Raw genomic sequence first — 20,397 nt, 5'->3', positions numbered from 1 at the left:
AGGCACCAATCCAGCAAAGCATTTAAGTACATGCTTAACTTTAAACACATGACTAATCCCATTTAAATCAAAGGAGTTGCTGGATAGAAGCCTTAGAAAGAGGACTATTAGCAGTGATGAGCTGCCAAAATCTTAACAACCGGTTCCCTATAAAAAGTTCTGATTTAAGGGATGTGCCCCAGTATGTATTTTTGTCCCAACAGGGTTACATACGTCCATATTTTCCCGGGAGGAATTTTTAAAATTTTAAAATTTAAAAATTCCTCCCGGGCGGCGATTTAAGAACCAAAAAGCCTGACCTGTCTGGGAAAATACGGATGTGTGTTAACCCTGCCTAAAGTTCTCTTTTTAAAAAGATGGGCCTGAACTAGAAATGAGCTCCGTTTCACATGTGTGGGGCCCCGCCACGCCCTGGGGGTGTGCTAGGGTGACCAGATGTCCCGATTTTATAGGGACAGTCCCGGTTTTGGGGTCTTTTTCTTATATAGGCTTCTATTACCCCCCAACCCTTGTCCTGATTTTTCACACTTGCTGTCTGGTTACCCTAGGGTGTGCACATGTATGGGTCCCAGCTGCTCCCCTGTCCCCCTCATTGAAGCAGGTGTGCAGGGTTACTGCCCTGGGAACTGCAGGGCACCAGTGGACGTGGGGCCAGCTGCAGACAGGGGCGTGGGGCAGGGGGTGCAGGGCTGGCTGTGGGCAGGGCAGGGGGTGCGGAGTTGGCTGGAGACAGGAGGGTGCGGGGTTGTTTGGAGGCAGGGGAGTGCGGGGCTGGCTGTAGGCAGGGCAGGGGGTGCGGAGCCGGCTGGAGACAGGAGGGTGAAGGGTTGGCTGGAGGCAAGGGGGTGTGGGGCTGGCTGGAGGCAGGGGCAGGCTGCGGGCAGGGCAGGGGGTGCGTGCAGCAGGGGTTGGCTGGATACAGGGAAGGGGTGCGGCAGGGGCTGGCTGCAGGCAGGGGGTGCAGGGTGGGCTGGAGACAGGGAAGGGAATTGTGCGGCAGGGGCTGGCTGCGGGCAGGGCAGGAGGTGCATGTGGCAGAGGCTGGCTGTGGGCAGGGCAGAGGGTGTGGGGGTGGCTGGAGATGGGGCTGGCTGCAGGCAGGGGGTACGGCAGGGGCTGACTGGAGGTAGGGGCTGGCTACAGGCAGGGGGTGCAGGGCTGGCTGGAGACAGGGCAGGGGCTGCGTGCGGCAGGGGCTGGCTGTGGGCAGGGGCTGGCTGCGGGCAGGGCAGGAGGTGTGGGGGTGGCTGGAGACGGGCTGGCTGCAGGCAGGGCAGGGGGTGTGTGCAGCAGGGGCTGGCTGCAGGCAGGGGGTGCGAGGGTGGCTGGAGACGGGCTTGCTGCAGGCAGGGGGTGCGGCAGGGGCTGCTGCGGGCAGGGGGCGCAGGGGTGGCTGGAGACGGGGGCTGGCTGCAGGCAGGGGGTGCAGGGGTGGCTGGAGGCAGGGCAGGGAGTGTGGGGTGGCTGCAGGCAGGGGGTGTGGGGCTGGCTGTGGGCAGGGCAGGGGGTGTGGCAGGGGCTCACTGCAGGCAGGGCAGGGGGTGGCTGGAGACAGGGGCTAGCTGCGGGCAGGGCAGGGGGTGCGGCAGTGGCTGGCTGCAGGCAGGGGGTGCGGCAGTGGCTGGCTGCAGGCAGGGGGTGGCTGGAGATGGGGGCTGGCTGCAGGCAGGGGATGCGGGGGTGGCTGGAGGTAGGGCAAGGGGTGCGGCAGCGGCTGGCTACGGGCAGCGGGTGTGGGGGTGGCTGGAGGCAGGGGCGGCCGGAGGAGGAATTACATCACTTCCCGGCCGGAGCCCATCAAAGCCTCAGCGCCCCCTGCAGAGAAGCAGGTTAACACCCGGTTCTAAAACAGGTTCAAAATTTAACAGCCGGTTCGCGCAAACCGGTGAGAACCGGCTCCAGCTCACCACTGACTATTAGGTCCATTATCTTTTAAATAAAGCAAACAGCATGTTGCATCAAGGATTTTTCTCATCTCTATTATAAATGCAGGCAAGTTCACACAGGTAAAGATCCAATTTCTGTGAAATTTAAGAGAGAGATTATCAAAGAACGACAACTGGAAGAAGAGCAATACAAGGTTAGCCTCCACTGTTTGTTCTGCATTTTTAAAATCAGATTTATACTTTTGGACTAAATAAAACTGACTAATGAACTAATACCCTGTTTGTGATGGCTGCTGGTTTTATTAAATAGGTTGATACATACCAATGTTAGTTATGCTATTTCCCTCACATATTACCCCCTTATTATTGTTATTACTGTTTATATAATGCCTTGTATGTGAATGGCTCTGCACAGAACATATGAAAGACTTGGCCTCTGGCCTGTAAACCGCTTACAGTCAATGAGCCCTCAGCCCACCCCTGTAAGCACTCACAGATGGGAATAATGTTATTCACATGCATATCAATGGGACGTCTCATGTGACTACATTATTCCTATACGTGTTTGCAGGCTCATGCCCTAACGTCAGACACAATTATGTGAATTAAACCGAAGGAGGAAGAGGAAGTAAAATGAGGAACACAGTAATATAAAATAACGATGCCTCATTAGCTGCATGTTCATCTTTTGGGTTTCACTCTTTTTTTGTATGTATTTATTTAATACATTCAGAAGTTTTATTTAAGATGATTTAGGGAAACATAGTTGAGCATGAGATTAGGAGAAGATGGCCCTGGAATGGAGGGGAGTAAAGGATTTAGCAGTGTGCAGGAGATGGGACAGTAGGGAAGAGGCTTTGGGATGGGGGAAGAGAAAAGGTGAGAGAGGGAGAGGGCAGAAATGAGGATCAGGAAGACAAATCCAGGTGGCATAACGAAACAAGGTAGGGAGAGTCGCATCAGTTGGCAGCGAGGAGCAACTCAAAAGGCACCATTAAATCAAATGGCAGAGGAAGCTCCTCATACAACAATGAGGAATTTAAGACAGAACAAGGTAACCAAATGGCAGCAATGGAAAAGTCAAACTTCAGAAGCCCGGCAAAAAGTGGCACCGTTAATTAAAAGGCACAAATCAATGTTCAGTCCAATAGCATCAATGGCTTTTACAGCATGGTGAAGTTAAATGATGTCAGCACAAACTACAAATTGAACAGTGATGCGAAAGGTTTATATAGGAAGAGTACTGTTAAAAGCACTGGCAGATGAAATGCAGAGTGGGAGGTTACAGAAGGTGGAGAAACTGCAGCCAATATGCAGAAGGACAATGAAGGAGCTCCCTGGTCGAGTGCTGCTGAGGGTTGGAAGTTGTTGCTGTGTTGGTTTTGTAGCCCATCTAGCAGCTGGTCTCTGCTGCACAGAAAAGCAGATCCTTTGTTCTTATTGGGCCATGGGAGAAGGCAGTAGGTCCAACTCACTTCCTTGATGCCTGACCATGCTGGGGGTCTGGAGACCCCAACCCTAATCCTGAAATAGGACCTGTCCTCCCAGGCAGTTACACTCGTTGAATTCAGTGGATGTTCGAGTGACATAGTCGCTACAGAAGCGGGACTTGATAGTCAGAACGTTACTTTGTTTGACTTTTTAAAGTGCAGTGATCATCATCACCCTGAAATGTATGAAGTCGCATTTTGTCTACCAAATGGGGAATGTTACAGTTGTAATTAACTATAAGTGACGAAAGAACATACTGAATAAATTGCACTAATGTGGATCTTCTTACTGATGGCAAACCAGATCGAAAGGGGAGATCCCATTATGGAGAGAGAGTTTCAAAGGAATAAAGTGGAAGTTGCTTTCAGGCGTTCTATCCGGTCTGTTGAACAGGTACGTCCACATGGGTTATTATGCTAATACCACATACCTAGCTATTCTGCATTATTTGCTTTTCCTATTAATTTGAGAGCTCTAAAATGTTTATATTTGTGTTTCATTTTCAGTGCTACTTTTAGAATGTTAGGACGAGCTGTTCACTGTATACATAGGACAGTACAGTGTGGGAAACACTGAATGCACAAATATGCAGGCCGATGCAAGTGCTGTAATTCATATACTGCTGTTGCTATAAAGGATGACATGTAGGCCCAATCTGAGTTGCAGGTTGTTTATTTATGAAGGTTCTCCTCGGAGCAATTTGCTCACTACCATTGGATCTATAGGATTTCTGGTTGATCACACTCTTTTCTTTAAATGTTTTGCCCTATGGTGAATTTATTCAGCCAATGTCATTTCCCTTGGGTATCTGTATCTATACTCTTGTAGGATCTACAATAGGATATCAGGCCAAATTCTGATCTCTGTTTCACCAGTTTAAATCTGGAGTAAGAGCCAAACCAGCTTGCCCTGAACTGAAAAGGCGTTTTGTCATTGATTTCAATGAGACCAGGTTTTGGCCCTAACATCCATAAGATAAATTATGTTAGTTTAGATTTACACAGGGAGATCAGGATCTGACCTGTTATTTTCACCCCTATTCTACTACTCATTGGTTACATTTATGTAGTGTTCCTGCCTTACTTCAGTGGAGTTACTCCAGGTTTACACTAGCACAACAGGAGAGTTTATTCTGTCTCTGAATATTTAACAATAGTTTCCCAATGAACCCATTAATGAGAATTTCAATTTAAAAACTGAGGGTCTGATATGGCCTAGGAGCAGAATTAGTTTATTAGTTGGCTGGACGTATTTACATTGTATAACCTCAATGCTAGAAAATATTGTATGGGTTCAGTCCATGGAATGACTGCTAGATATTCCTCCACTTTCTAATTAAAACAAACAATTATAACCTACATTTTCACTTTCTGTCTGCGGTGCAGTGTCCAAGTGTCCAGCCCAAGTTTGACCTCCTCCTTAACGACCCTTGGGCCAACAGACACGGGATTCTAAGACGGTTTCAACAAGCAGCTCGCCGGGTAACGTAAACAACCAAAATGCAGTGTAATAGCAACATGTCTTGGGAAACACACACAAAACCACACTGGTTCAGTTTGCCATCTTCAAGGAACCTACACAGCTAGCCCATTGGTTTCACTCTTTGTCATAAATGTACCACAGCCTTTCCAGAAAACAAAGGGTTTAATAAAAAAATCCATAAGCCCCTATTAGAATAAATCAATGTTAAACAGAGATAAAATGTTAAAGGCTCCAAATGTAGAATTTGTAAACAAACAAACGGATAACTTTTGCAAAACCAAATGTGAAGAAAAATGTTTTTGTGAAACTAAAAATCAGATCAATGAAAAGTTATCTGTTTGGATTTCAATATTACCCTGCAGTTCTACCATTCATTTCCCATAAATCCAGATGCAATGGCCAGTGTAAATTCTCATTCTCATGATGTCTTCAGCTCAAGATTGGATACCTCGCTGGAATATATGCTTTAGTGAAGCACAAGTTATTAGGCTCAATGCGTGGGTAACTGGGTGAAATTCTATGGTGTGTGTTATACAGGAGCTCAAACAGACTCTTCTGTCGCTAAAATCTATGACTCTGTACTGCCACTTCATAAGGCTGTGTAAAGTGCACACAGGTGCATGTTAAGACTTCATTGCTCGACAGGGGCAATAGCACATCCATGGTCCTGTCCTGCAACAGGATCCTCATGGGCAGATCTTTGCCTTCACATGGATCCTGTTATAGGATGGAGGTTTATATTTACAATCTGTATTTAAATTGACAGTACAGCCACCTGTTAAGTCTTCTATTTTATAGATGTAATGTCACAGTTAGCTGGTCTTTCGTAAAAACAAATTCAGCTAGGACATGCATCTTGCCACACTTCCCAAAAAACAAACACACAAAAATACCCCAGGACAAAAATTATGCAATACATCAAAAAACTCCTTTCAACTGAAGACCAAGTGACTTGTGAGGAATAAATAAAGCTGTCACTACTGGATGTCAATATAAATGTAAATTGTAGAGTATTCAACTTAATATTGACTGGAAAACTTTAAATAATTATCCTAGGTCCTGATTCAGTGGCGGCTAAATCGTGTATTACTTTTGTTTCGTGGACTAGAGAGAAACATCAAAGGGCAAAGCGATGAAGAAAGCTCTGTATCAGGTAAAGTGCAGGACAAGATATTTGCATTTTAGCTCATCTCAATTTGTTGCGGTTATTCCAATAGCACCCACAATGTGTTAGGTATAGCACACACACACACATACACATATATACACACACAAAGACAATCCTTCCCAAGAGCTTGCAATCAAAAAGGATAAGTATCTTGTAACAGGAATTGGAAATGGATATAGTCGAAATATGTATGATTTTGATGCACATTATTTACAGGCATTAAAAAACACCTTAATGATCCCTGAGAGCCTCAAAGCTTATCTATTATTAGCTGGGCAATTAGTTTTAGGCATCAAGTAAGGAACGGGTCTTGAAGAGGGACTTGAAAGGGGAGACAGCGTTGACCATAGGGATCCGCTTAGTTGAAGTTGTTCCATGCATAAGGGATAGGGTGCTAGGTGTGGAGATATTTGCCTGAGAAGCAGGCAAACAGGTGGACAAGGCTGGTATAATTGGTGGAGCAGTAGAGACAGGAGGCAACATGATAAGAGGTGAGCTAGGACAAAAAGGGAGGGACAGAGTTGAGAACGGATCTTGAAGGTGATAAGGACAGGATGCTTGAACTTGGTGCAGTAAAACAGGAGGGGAACCAGAAAATGCAAAGCCATCCATCTAGTGCTGCTCCTTTTGTTTCCTGTCACTGTTTCTGAACAGATGCTTGCCAGTAATTATGTGACATCAGTCTTGGCTCTGGATAAGCAGAGAACAGCAGTGGATCATTTCCTCATAGTGAAATGGAAGTGGTACTGCAGAAACGCTACTCGTTTTATAACAATGGGGAAATGAAATAAGCCTTTGATAAACCATTGAGCTATCCAAGACAAGGCCAGCCCTGGAGCGCATTGCTGTCCTAAGTGATGATAGAATTTTAGTCTCTTCCTTCACCGCTCTCTCCTTCTTGCTTACCCACCCTGTTTGGCAACCACCTTGTCCCTTGTCCATGTCATTTCCTTTCCCAAAGGAAGTTCTTTTTTTCTGCAGTGGGCAATTCCAGTGCCCCAAAACCCATCACAGTAATTTCATTGATGCTTTAAAGATGAGATGCTGTGGTAGTCGGTGCAAAGGACGCTTAGGTACATCTGAGGAGTTAAATATATGCCCTGCAGCATGAGCAGAAACAAACAGACCAGACCACCTTTGCAGAGAAGGGAAACAAGTGGGAAAAAATACTACCCGCTAGAGAAGAGCAGGTTGGGAATGGCTTGTCGTTGAATTCACCCAGCAATCCCAGTACTGTGCCTGCCTCCTCTTAAATGGGCGTGGCAGAGTTAGATTTTTATTATTTTATCATTTTGATGGATGTCAATGTTTATTCATCTCTTATTTTTATCAATTTTAATTTTCACAGTTGTGCGAAATAATGGAGGTGAATCAGACAATGGGGGAGACAGACATTAACTATTTAATGACAGTAGACACAGATTCGAAAGTTAATGTTTTATAAATGTTAAAATACAAATTGTCAACATCACAGATCAAAATATACAAAGTAAATATCCTTAAATCAAGCTAATATGTTCTCAAGCAGCATTTTTCTTCCTCCTATCTGTAAATTTTAGAATATTATTGATGGAAATATTTTTTTTCAGATTGTATTTGTCCGGTGAAATTGATGTTTTCCAACATTTACCAATAAAAATCAAATGCTTCCAAGTCTATTCTTAAATGTGGCATCTAGAGCCCCTGCGAAATAATACCTTAGTATTTATATCAAAATGGCTGGGCAAATCCTGACTTAGGAAGAAGTTAAAAGTCTGTGTTGTGGTTTGGTTTTATTTTTGAGAGAATATCTTAACATGTATTACAAGATCTTGATTCTCTCTCTCCACGTGGCAGAAAACAGCAGTTTGAAAATCATCAGCTCAACAGCTATGGGTGACGAGCAGAAGAGCGCTGCTTTCAACTTGTCTGTAGATCGCATATTACCTTTCAAATTCCCAACCTATCATCCACCTCAGTGGTCTGATGAACTGGTAGGTCCCTTGATTATAGTGGCAACAAATCAATTACTAAAAACGAAGGGTCTGATTCTCATTTACACTAAGGCCACTTTAAGGCCCCTTTACACTTCCAGAGTGCAGTAAAGTGGGTATAAATATAATACCCAGAGTAAGGTAAAATGGCATTAGTGTGAATGAGAATTTAGCCTGAAAGGTTGGATCCAGATTTTCAGCTGCTGCAGTTGAAGCTCCATTGAAGTTGATGGAGCTATGACAGTGTACACCAGTTGAGGATCTGGCCCTGGAAGTATAAACACCATTGTATTAGTTCTGTTACACCAAATACCAGGCTCTTTCTATAATACCATAAATGTGCATAGGAATTTACATGCATATGAAGGCAAGGTCCCTGCCCCAGTCAGCTGGTTAAAGACTATTATTGCCCAATAATTTTCCTTAACGTTTTTAAAGTTTACATTAAAATATGCACTCTGTACAATCTCCTAACTCTGAACAATGCCCAGCACAGGACAGTGCAGTCAGAATGAGATAAGTGGCTGTAAGGCTACTAAAAATACCCTCAAATGTTGGTATCACTTAGTAACACACCTTAGACTCTTGTTTCCTATAAAGAATGAATTCCCACACTGCATATTATAGAAGAGAGTCAGTGCATTAACCATTCTGACCAACCAAAAGGTCATTTCCCTTTCTCATATTAGTATTTGTCCTCAAACAGGAAGAGATCTTGAAAGGCCAATAGTCTTTAGAGAGCTCTGTTCTAAGATCATGTGTTTGTATCTGAAAACTGACTGTATGGTTCAACAGGTCTGGAGCTCCTTGCAATACACAATCATTGTATGGATTTACACACTGTTTGTATATAAACCAGAGGTTTTAGACCATGTGCAACTTCTGTTAATCACCTGGTTTTGTTCATCACTTGCAGGGTCCCTTAAGACAGGTTTCACTGTGTAAGATTCTTTAAAGATTGCTGTAAAGATCCCATTAACCTCACTGGGAGTTGCAACTTTATAAGTGAGGGCAGAGTTGGGCTTGGAACCTTTTTTCCATTTCAAGAGTAGTTGAAGATGTGCCCTTTATTTTGAATTGCTGTAGAGACACAGATGCAGATGAAAAATCACACAAATGGAGTCCTCTTGCACACAACTGGCAGGATTCCTCCAGGGGAGAGACTGATCTTGCAGGGTGCATGGGATAAGAGATACACAACAATATCACATGAAGAAACAGACTAGCTCTGACATTGATATAGGTTAACCTCCATGTACAAAGAGTCAAAGAAGTGGTGAGACCATCTAACAGGATACTTATTAATGATAATACCCTGCTCTTATATAGCCCTCTTCATCAGTAGATCTCAAAGCACTTAACAGAGGAGGTTAGTATATTTATCCCAGTTTTACAGATGGGGGGACTGAGAGTCGAAGTGATTTGCCCAAAATCATCCAACAGGCCAGTGGCAGAGCCAGGAATAGAATCCACATCTCCTGAGCCCGTGTCAAGTGCTCTGTCCATTTGCAGACACAGTCTCCTCTTATTTAAATGAGACAGTGATAGTTGTCTTACAGATGTCTGTGCTAAAGGACTAAAAGCATGATTAAGGCTAAGATTTTGTCATGGTTATTTTTAGTAAAAGTCACGGCCAGGTCACGTGCAATAAACAAACATTCACAGAAGCTGTGACCTGTCTGTGACTTTTGCTGCTGCGGCTCCATGGTTTCCCCCACCACAGTGGCTGGGAGGCTGGGAGCTGCAGGGTGACCATATTTCTCAAACAGAAAACGGGACACCCCCAGCTGCTCGCGTGAGGTGCCCTTTCCCCGCATAAGGCTGTCTCCCATAGCTGGAACCTTGAGGAGGGCCCCCTTAGGGGTCTGTCACCTGTCGCTGGAACTCTGCCAGGGCCCCGTTGGCTGCCAGCTCCAGAGTCCCGCAGCTCCTTGGGCTGAAGCAGAGAATGTCTTGGAAGTCTTTGGAAGTCACGGATTCCGTGTCTTCCATGACCTCGGTGACATAAACATAGCCTTGTGCACGATGTAGTCAGACAACGCACAAAGACATAATCATGCATATGGCCAGACCTTTTACAGCTTTCCCTAGGCTTCTGGGTTAAAGCCCAAAGGGTCTTTAACTTCCAGGAGAACATCTAAGTGCCCATCTGAGCTGATGACCGTTGTACATTGAAATGCTAACAAACCATAATCCATGAGGACTCCAACAGCAATGCAGATATAAACTCAGAGAATTCACCTGTGAAATTCCTTGTATACCATGGTGGCTATATGACAAAAACAAAACATCAAATACTGTTAATTCAGACAATAGGTTTATTAAAAGTACTGTCAAAATAGTGAAGAAAATGAAGCGTTACATTTTATTAACTGCCCTTTATTGTCCTCATGTTCATAATAATGCAGCGATGGCTGGAGCAGATTGAAATTTGATTTTTTCGGGGAGAAAAAATTTCACTGAAATTTCAACAACCGAAAAAGACAGGAAGAAGATGCTGATAAAATGTTTCCAAAATTTTTTCCCCATTTTTCCAACTGGCTGTATTGATGACTTATTTCAGCTGAAAAAGAAAATGCCCAGTATATTGTTGTGTCTTAAAATACTGTATTGTTTCAGGCTCCCGATGGTCTTGGTCCAGTTCCTGTCAAGTCTTTAGACATGAAAGTCAAGCACATTCACCCATTCTATGACTTAAAGGTGAGACAATACAGCTTAGTCACTCACCTGTGTCATACTGCTTTCTTTCATTAGGGTTAGTGTGACATAAGAAATACAGTGCCGCATTTAGTGTATGAACCAGTTGTCCCTGTCATTCAGGTCAATGCGAGTTTTGCCCAAGTAAGGACTGTGGGATTTATCTTTTGTTAGCTCCCTAAATGTGTGGGCTCATTTGCGGTATTAATGGAGAGTCAGCAGTAGGGGGCAGTGCAGAGGCGCACCGCCCCAGTGTGTGACCTCTTCGAGCCATTGCACCTCAGACAGACTTTCTACTGATACAACTGCTATGATTTCTTAAATAGGACTACTTGCATGGGTAAGGGCTAGTGACATAGTCTGCAGGTTCAGACTCTCCATGTTGAGTGTCAGTCCATGTTCTCACCAAGTTGATGAAGACCACATCATAGCCATGAGATTCTGTGTCCCCAGTGGATGGTGTCTCCAGTGCTCTGCTCTCCTGCTCTCTCAGCTACTTAAATCATAAGACTGAAGACAGCCTTTGAGAAACTATATGACTTGGTCTTACTAGTCTTTTGATTCAAGGGGCCTGATCTCACATTTCTCGCACATTTCTCATTGAATTCAAGAATTGAGCATGCAAGGAGTGCAGGATCTGGCCCCAAAGCAAATACCAGATTCCCCTGATAAAAGTTACAAAAAAGGGAAGACATGATTTTTTTTCTAGGTGCTGTGTATTCCACCAATTTGGATAGTAAATACAGACTAGTATCTCGATCTTCAGCTATATCTTTATTGTTCTCAAGCTTTGTGAATCCAGAACCTATTCTTTACCTTCTCACCTCTAAACCCTCCTCCCTCACAATTTAGAAAATGAAAAAGGCTAAATTCTATCACCCCCTAAAGTCAGGAGATTCCACTGGGCTTAAATCAGTGCTGAATTTGGCCAAGTCTTTGTTTTGTTGATTACAACAAGCATAGAAACAACATTGCTTAAAGGAGCTCTTAATTTTTGTTCCTGTTTGTACCTTTGCTGCTGTTCCATTTTATTTTCACATACTAGTGTTAGGTGTATTACGCAAACACAGCTTTCTGCCAGCCCATCAATCTTGTTTGTGCAAGAAATTATTACTTCACACATGATCCTTTATAGAAAACATCTAGAGTGAAAACATTCCTTCACAAATTCATTTGACTGTAGAGGGCTTAAGCATTTTTGCTCATAGTTTTCGTCATATGTCACTGTCACCAAATGATGGTCCAAACATCTGTTACAGCAAGAGACCATGTGAAGTGTCCATGTTAGAGCTGGAAAGTTAGAACACACTGACCTCCATACGCATGTGTTGCAATAAATCATCTTCATTTGTATCTAGGTTCCTCAGCACTTGAGCATTATGGGGTACCAGCCATTTTGTACACACTATGCATCAACAAGTTATAAACCTCAAAAACTTTCCCGACCACTAAAGCAGGGAGCCAAGGTAACAAGACAACCAAAATCCATTATTTGGTTTCACTGCATAGCATTTTGTTACAATATTTTACATCAAAACTCCCTCTGCACCCTGAAAACATTTGTCTTCTGAATTATTCCAGGATGAGCTGATCTCAATAGTAACTTCTCCAAAGCCACAGCTCAGTCCTCCCTCTCCACCAGAGGGTCTACACAAACACCCGGGAGAGAAATCCGAGGAAAAGGCCATGAGCCTTTTAAACCTGGCAGCTCCCAAAGCATTACTCCAGCCTCCAGACAGTCACCCACTTCGCATATTTGTAAGTAAAACTTGGCTGTAGTAAAGCCTCCAAGGAGCTGAGGGAAATGTACGTTTGCTCCATTACAGGGTTGGTAAGGAACTGGAAGACAATTACCTTCCTTAGGTTTATATATAAAAACTGTGTGCCACAGGGCTAGATGGTGCTGTAAGGCACAGCCCTGCTATGGAGAGGCCAGAGCCACATTCCCACACCTCCAGGGGGGAGCAACAGGTAAGTGCTGAATGACATCCAGAGCTCCCCAGCACGTACCCACTACCACAATCTATGGGGGCTGCAGCCAGTCCCTGGGACCCCACCTCATCTGCAGGTCAGCACAGAGGAGGGCCATAGTTTTGCCTCATCTCCAACCCTTATGTGGCATCGTGCACCTCCTCACGTGGGATAGGGTTGGCACAGTTCTCTTGCACTCAGGGTCTGCAGTTCTGCATGGTCTTTAGGCAGAATGAGAAAGGGTTGGAGGAGGAATGCTCCTTGGGTTCTGTGTATCCATCTATCTTAGCGTGTTCTATAGTGCCCATGATCATAGGTGGGTTTTCAAAGGTATTTAGATGCCTAAAGAGACTGCTAGATGCCTAGTGGGATTTTTAAAAGTGCCTAACTCCCATTGAAACCAATGGGCCAGGAGTGGTCCCAGGCAGTGTCTGTTGCTAGCCGTGTTCCATAGGGGATCATAGGACTGACTTAGACCTGGGGTAGAGGGGAGGAAGGAGAGATCAGGTGTTGAGTTGAACTAAAGAGGCAAAGTGGGATCTAGGTGGTGGAGTTTGAGCTGGGAATCCTTTTCTAATTAATGACAAGAACTGAATTTTTCAGTGACAGATTTGTTCAAAGGGCTCAATTATTCTTTTAAATCTCTTCTTTGTGTTTGTTTTCAGAACCCTACTCCAGGATTGTATGTCTTTATGCAGCCTTTGGACTATTCAGAAACAAACATTGAGTATCATCTTTGCCCTCATCCAAAATATAGATTCACCAAAGAATATCCCATAGGATCCAGCATTCCAATTACACAAAAGAAATTTCTGCATCACAAGGTACAGCTTTTGGTTTCAGTTGAAATATTAGTTGCAAAATGTGCAAGTCAGCAGAGAATTTGCCTTGTTGACTCAAATAGAACATAAACAGTTATCCCAAATGGAAGATGTGTTAGCTATTAATGACATATGCAGCTGATTATTAATATTTATGGGTAAATGATCGTTCATTGCTTGAAGCTTGTTCCTCCCTAGGGCTTCTCCATGTCCTTTCTGCAGCAGCCCTAAGGATCTCCTCACGATTTCCCTCTTTTAACCCCCATACTGCATCTCCAGGACCCTGCACTGGAGCCAATAACTTTTCAGATGAAGAGAACTGAGGCTCAGTAAACACAGGCTTTAACCAAGCAAAGACAGGCATTCCCTCCTGCACATATTTCTTCCACCCTTCCTCTCTTTACTGATTGCATTTTACAGGCATGGTCACTGGGACTGTTGTTGTTTCAGGAAGTCATTCGAGGAGTAACGTACTGGAGACGATTCCCGTCGGTGGTTTATTCAGCCTTGTCTAATGCTCCCACTCTGGCAAGCACAGTGATGCATCATTGGTAAGAAAGAGTTTGAACATCAGACACCTTCATCCGGGCGAGATTCTGCCACCCTTACTCATATCGACCAATAACTAATGCCACACATTGTCCCATTGAAACAAAGGGGACTATGTACAGAGTAAATTACTACTCACTGGGCCCAGTTCATTGAAGCCAGTGGAAAGACTCACATTGACTGCAGTGGGCAGTGGATCAAGCTCAGTGTGAGTAAGCGGGGGCAGAATCTAGCCTTGTAAGTGGCATTTCAGTCTAATAAGAGCCGACCTTATGGACTAAGACTGTTTCCCACTTCAGCCCTCGGCACCGGGGGGAGGTACTAGCAACTCAGCTCTGCATATGCTGCATGTGTGAGGGTGTCAGCAGGAGACGTGACATCTAAGACACAGGCATCTGATTGCAGCATCTCTCTCCCTTCCCTCCCCTCCCCACTGCCACTGTGGGTTGCAGCAGCTTTGCTTCTTTACTTACCCTGCTCCCATAGTTCTAGCTCAGCAGAGGGGAAGAAGGAGATGCTAATCCACTTGGATCATAGCACTTAGACCCCAATTCAGAACATACTTAAATCCATCCCTGTTCAGCAGGGCTCGGACCAAAAGCCCATTGAAGTCAATGGGAGTCTTTCAATCGTACTTAACTATAAGCAGGTACTTAAGTCCCCTTGAATCCAATGAAATGTAAGTACCCGCTTAAAATTAGCGCATGCTTCAGTGCTTTGCTAAATTGAGGACTTAGTACCTACTACAGCTATCTGCATTAGCACTGTGAACACTCATAGCTGAATGAAAACCTAACTATGACCATTTCAAAACCTGGGTGCCTAATGTTAGGTATCTAAGCTGATGTTCAGGCACTTAAATAGATGGCCTGACTTTCAGAGGTGCTGAGCACTCATAGCTGCCATTGTGGTTAATGGGAGCTGCAGCTACTTTGAAAATCAAGCTACTTATTTAGGTGTCTAAATATGTATTCAGCTGCCTAACTTAACCAATTTTGTATCTAACCTTTAAAGAACAAAAATGTGCTTTGCTGACTCGCGTGTCTGTAGCTAGCTGATGTATTTGCTTTCCAAAGTATCTGGATTTTCCAGAATATTTACAATGTGAAGGTCCCCAAAACATATTTATCATGTGCCATTACCCTTCTCTTCCCATCTCAAACATATGATTGTCATTTCCACAGTAGAGATCCCTACAATTTAGATATGCTTCCAAGGGACGTACCACCAATGCTGGATGACTTACCCGAGAGAGACAAGGAAAATATAACTGGCTAGTAAGTTTCCTCTCTATAATTTATTTAATGTAATTTGCACTGAGTTTTTAGCACCTGTGTGTGTGTATGAGTGTGTACATATAGCATGTGTATAAAAACACTCACAGAGCGACAAAGAAGTACAGATGGTTCTTCTTGCATAAAGCATCCTTTTGTTTTCCCAGGCTAAAAAATATAGGACAGGTGAAAAATAATAATAGGTAAAAACTAAGTGGTTTTTTAACTTACTCATTTTCAGTGAGGCTGAAAAGTTAAAAGTGGTTCTTACTCCGGATATGCTGAAAGCTGAATTTCCGCAGATTGAATCAGGGGAAGAAGCCAAAAGTAAACCACTGAAAGATAGAAGGTAAATCTGTATCTATTTAAATATAGGGAAGATGCTTGCAATGAATTTGAGGGCACTTCTCTTGTTTAGGTTTATGTACAAGCTCATTGCTGAAGTCCCCTAGCAGTGCCACCATTAAGATGACGTTCAGATCGTGCACTTGGCGTGGGACTGAGTCCCTGTGTTTCACGCTTTAAGATTTGAATTTAGTCTCTGAAATAAAAAGAATGAGGAGTACTTGTGGCACATTAGAGACTAACAAATTTATTTGGGCATAAGCTTTCATGGTCTAAAACCCACTTCATCAGATGCTTGGAGTGGAAAATACAGTAGGAGGATATATACATACAGAGAACATGAATTTGTTAGTCTCTAAGGTGCCACAAGTACTCCTCATTCTTTTTGCTGATACAAACTAACACAGCTACCACTCTGAAACCTGTCTCCAGAATAAAACACACTCATTCTTCTTGGGCCAGGTGAATTTTCTATAACTTTTTTTTTGGTCAGATGTTTACTGACACTGGCAGAGGAAATGAGTCCTTTGAAATTTCCCTTGGGATGGTGGTGTTTGTTTTAGACTTCCCTGGCGAAAGAATCACGGCTTCCCACACATAGTCATTCCCATGGTGTCTCACACACAAACTGCTTTTCAAATGTCACATTTATAAACACAAAGAGCTATTCCCCTTTTTTTGGTATAATCTGGTCTCTGCAAGGAAAAGCAAAGGGACCAGTCAAGTTCTGCCAGTGACTTCCATTCTCCAATACTTCTAGACTGACATTGTAACACTGCTACACTGCATTGCATCCACAGCTCAGCACAGGGATTCTGGGGAGCCAGGCTGGCCAGCTGGGGGATGGGGAGTGCTCTGGGGAATGGACAGGGGTTTTGTAAATTAGGTGATGGGGGAGAAGTACGGCTAACTCTATTGTCTGGACTTCAATATGTATTAGATAGCAACTCTGTGGGGAGATAAGTGAGGGTAACCACACTTGTGGGGAGCTGTAGAAGAATGTGAGGGGGGCTGAAGAGGGCAGGGAAGGTGGTAAAATATGATGGTGAGCATGGTATTCTGGAGGTAGGGGGGTTTGAGCCAGAGGCAATGTGATCTGGCAAAATGAATGCAAGGTTAGGTATGAGGTGGTCCTGTGTTCTAACCCTGCCTCTGTCACTGACTCACTGTGACTTTAGGCCAATTGCTTCATCTCTCCGTGCTTCAGTTTTGCTATCTGTAAAATGGGGATAATAACGTTTACCTGCCTCCCTCACAAAGCGGTTGAGAGATCAACTAATCCAGAGATTTGAATTTGCAGGCTGTGATTTTCAAAGTCCCCTAATTCCCATGAATTTGAAAAGGAATTGAGTTTCCAAACCCTGGACGCAGCGTATCATCCATAAAGCATTATATAAATGCCAAGCATTATGGCGACTGTAATTACTGTAATCTCTGTAGTGTCAATTGCTGGTAATTTATAGTACATAAGCACCTGGGTTTACTTATGTACTGCTTTCTGTATTTCCTCTCACTGTGTTGCTTAGAACATGAGGATCTGGAATAGTTAGTGTGAATAAAAAATGGCCTTTTTCTCCTAGCGATACAGCCCTGGATGTTAAACTTGATTCCAGCAACACAGTGGATACCTCGGCTCCTGTTTCTGGGTAAGAAGATGTGTGACTGTAAGATTCAGTCTTTTAAAATTCTGTTTTCTACAAAGCTAAAAAAACCAGCCACCCTACTTTAAACACATCTTGGATCAGGAGACAGACTGGCCCACGGCTTTAGAATGAACTCCCATAGGAACCAAAGACCATCACAATCCTCACCACCTTTCACTCTAAGTGCAGGGCACATTTCTTTGACCTGGCTTTCTCTAACAAACAGTTGTGTGTGTGCATGTGTGTGTGTTATAAAAAATCAAAACAAAAACACTCCCTACTCACACTTCTCCCCCCAGGGAGCGGATGAAAGAACAGACATGTGACAGGTATTAGTCATATGGTTTAATACATGACCAGAAGGCACTTACATACTTTATTAATGAACACAGCATAAGAACCTCTATTGAACAGAGTAGAATATTGCATTAGAAATGTTCTGTTCATTGAGCTTTGAGTACTTCTGCACTAGCCAGAGGAGACTGTGTTGTTGAGATTACTTTGCAGGTGATCACAAAACTCCCATTAGCATTAGTTGTAGACCAGTGATTACATCTGCTAGAGAATATATTTTGCTATTCTTAGGCCAACATGACGGTGGGCTTTTTGGTTTGGTTTTCACCTTCCTCTAAAGCATCAGAGATTGGCCACAGCAGGAGGTGGGATACTGGATGGGGTAGACCAGAGCAGGGAATCCTCTTTCTCAGAGGCTGTGACTTGCTCACATGTTCAAGGTCAAACTGATCACTAGTTGGGAGTTGGGAAGCAATTTTCCCCCAGGTCAGATTAGCAGGCACCTTGGGGGTTTTCACCATTCTCTGCAGCCTGGGCTATGGATCGCCTGCTAGGATCATCTGGGCATATCTCAGCTAATCAATTCCCTGCCACTGCAGGAGCCTCAGGCACTACTGGCACCTTGGTCTCTCCTGTTCTCTGCTGTGGCACACAATAGCTTAGTCTTCTAAGGACTGAAATGCTTTGGTCTCCCTAAAGTCACTGGGCTCAACATAGGGGTATCTGGGTGAAATTTAATGGCTTGCAATATAAAGAAGGCCAGACTAGATAATCTGATGGCCCCTTCTGACTTTAAACTCTATGAAACTGCTTCTCCATGGAGCTGCCAAGACGTGGAGTTTGAATTTATTCTCAGGGTACTTTATTGTGCAAGGATACAGGCTCTGCGTCTTGGCTACAGAGAACCTTGTGGTTTGATGGGCAAAACAACCAGAATAAGTATGAAAAATTGTGATTCTCATCCCAATGCTGAGTTGCCCACAGTTGCTTTGTCCACATTGCTATACAGAGGACTGAGGACAGGCCTGGGAAATGGTAGAGCCTGGCCAATGGGTCTGGGAACTGCATAAATCCACAGGTCACAATCCCCATGTTGAGGGAGAGGACACAGAAGACAGTGGCTGCTGCTACAGCCAGTAGGCAGTAATACAACTTACAGACACATACATAATACATAAACTGGCTTAGCGTTTCCTGCATAACGGATTTGGGGAAAAGTTCTCTATTTGCTTGAGCTCTATGATGGGGAAACCGAGACTGTGTTAAAACAGTTAGGCCCAATTCAGTGTCTTTCGATGCCAGTGGAAGTCCCTTGCATTCTCAGTGGAAGGCTCATTAGCATTATTGTATATGTGTGTGTATTTTACTGGATTATACCATTTACATTTTTCTAAATACTTTCTTGAAATTGCTCCTAGTACATTCATACTGTGAGGTAAGTAGTTAGCTCCCCAGTCAGCAATTAGCTGAGCTCAGAAGGAATGCCTCCTTCACAGTTCTTGTTACCCTTTTCAATACTGTACATACTCACGTAGAACAGTACTTATGTAGGCCTTACTAAAGTTATTTCCTGCCCTTAAAAAAAGGGTGAATATGACACATTGAGATGAATGGCTCTCTTTGGTTTTGTCACCTTTATGTAACAGTTTACCTTGTTATAAATATAAATTACTTTCACCATCTCCTGCAGAGACCCGAGAGACCATCTGGATTGGTATTTGCAATCCCAGAATAGCAAACTCAGAGAGAGGCTGCAAGGACACATGGAAAAAATGAAGCAGAAAGCACTCAACAAAACCCTCATTCTGGAATAAACTAGTTCACAAATTCCACAATTCAGTCACTAATGTGCTGTATCTCAGCCCCACAGTATTGCTGGTTCAGGACTTCTGTATCTGTGCAGAACAGGTATGAAATTATGTTCAACAAGCAACAGACTCCTGTGTAGGCCCAAGCACCCTCTAGTATAATCTCAACTATGGCCCTTACTGTGTATATTGTATATGAGCTTAATGATCTCTCCGTGAGGGATTTCTTCCCTACGTGCTCATTCATTGTGCACTGGGGTTAACTGCTGGAAAACGACCCCTGCACAGATATTTTGTAGTTTTATATACAACTTTTCCCCTCATCTATTTAATGGACTCTTTCCTCTGCCACTAAGTACTGTTATATGCATTTTGTCTGAGAGTGCTGCTTTCAAATAAAATGTAAAAAATCAACATGAAGAAATTGTTTGGATTTCATTAGTTTTTGTATTGTTTGGATATAGACTTTGCACACATGCTAGAATAAATTCCATGGCTGAGCTGCAATACAGCCCCGTGGCCTGTCCGTGAGTTGTTGCATGTGGGTCACTGATGACTGGTCGACACTGGGAATTTACAGCAGCCTAGCTACACCACTCAGGGGTGTGACAAATCTACACCCCGAGAGATGTAGCTATGTCAACCTACCCCATGGTGTAGACAGTGCTAGGTTGATGGAAGAATTCTTCTGTCGACTTGGCCATGTCTACACTACCACTTATGTCAGCAAAACTTCTGTCACTCAGGGGTGTGAAAAAATACCCCTGAGCAACATACAGTAGAACTTCAGAGTTACGGACATGTCGGGAATGGAGGTTATCCGTAACTCTGAAATGTTCGTAACTCTGAACAAAACGCAGCTCTGGCTCCAGCAGTTCACGCTCCGGGCCAGGTTCCAGAGGCAGCTAGGCAGCTTCTAAGCTTGTCCCCCTCTTGACCAGGGTGGTGGTGATGAAAACAACAGGTCCCCCTCCCAGCGGGGGGTGTCTGTGAAA

At 43.8% G+C, this 20,397-nt stretch overlaps 1 protein-coding gene across 1 annotated transcript in view; it reads left to right on the top strand.

The window, feature by feature from the left end:
- CFAP221 (cilia and flagella associated protein 221) overlaps positions 1-19,784 on the top strand; it is a 37,571-nt gene extending 17,787 nt beyond the window's left edge. The window contains exons 12-25 of the mRNA XM_073304706.1: positions 1,993-2,080; positions 3,681-3,770; positions 4,763-4,858; positions 5,916-6,012; positions 7,864-8,000; positions 10,620-10,700; positions 12,056-12,163; positions 12,279-12,455; positions 13,334-13,492; positions 13,940-14,040; positions 15,223-15,315; positions 15,554-15,661; positions 17,238-17,303; positions 19,285-19,784. Of these exons, the coding sequence (XP_073160807.1) occupies positions 1,993-2,080; positions 3,681-3,770; positions 4,763-4,858; positions 5,916-6,012; positions 7,864-8,000; positions 10,620-10,700; positions 12,056-12,163; positions 12,279-12,455; positions 13,334-13,492; positions 13,940-14,040; positions 15,223-15,315; positions 15,554-15,661; positions 17,238-17,303; positions 19,285-19,408 (1,525 nt within the window). The 3' untranslated portion in view covers positions 19,409-19,784. The remainder of the gene's footprint in view (positions 1-1,992; positions 2,081-3,680; positions 3,771-4,762; positions 4,859-5,915; positions 6,013-7,863; positions 8,001-10,619; positions 10,701-12,055; positions 12,164-12,278; positions 12,456-13,333; positions 13,493-13,939; positions 14,041-15,222; positions 15,316-15,553; positions 15,662-17,237; positions 17,304-19,284) is intronic.
- Positions 19,785-20,397: the final 613 nt, after the last annotated feature.

The sequence above is a fragment of the Lepidochelys kempii genome, chromosome 11 (genome assembly GCF_965140265.1).
Source record: "Lepidochelys kempii isolate rLepKem1 chromosome 11, rLepKem1.hap2, whole genome shotgun sequence".
In the NCBI taxonomy this organism is placed as follows: domain Eukaryota; kingdom Metazoa; phylum Chordata; order Testudines; family Cheloniidae; genus Lepidochelys; species Lepidochelys kempii.
Note: the sequence above shows the minus strand (reverse complement) of the source record. Positions and strands in the feature narration are given on the sequence as shown.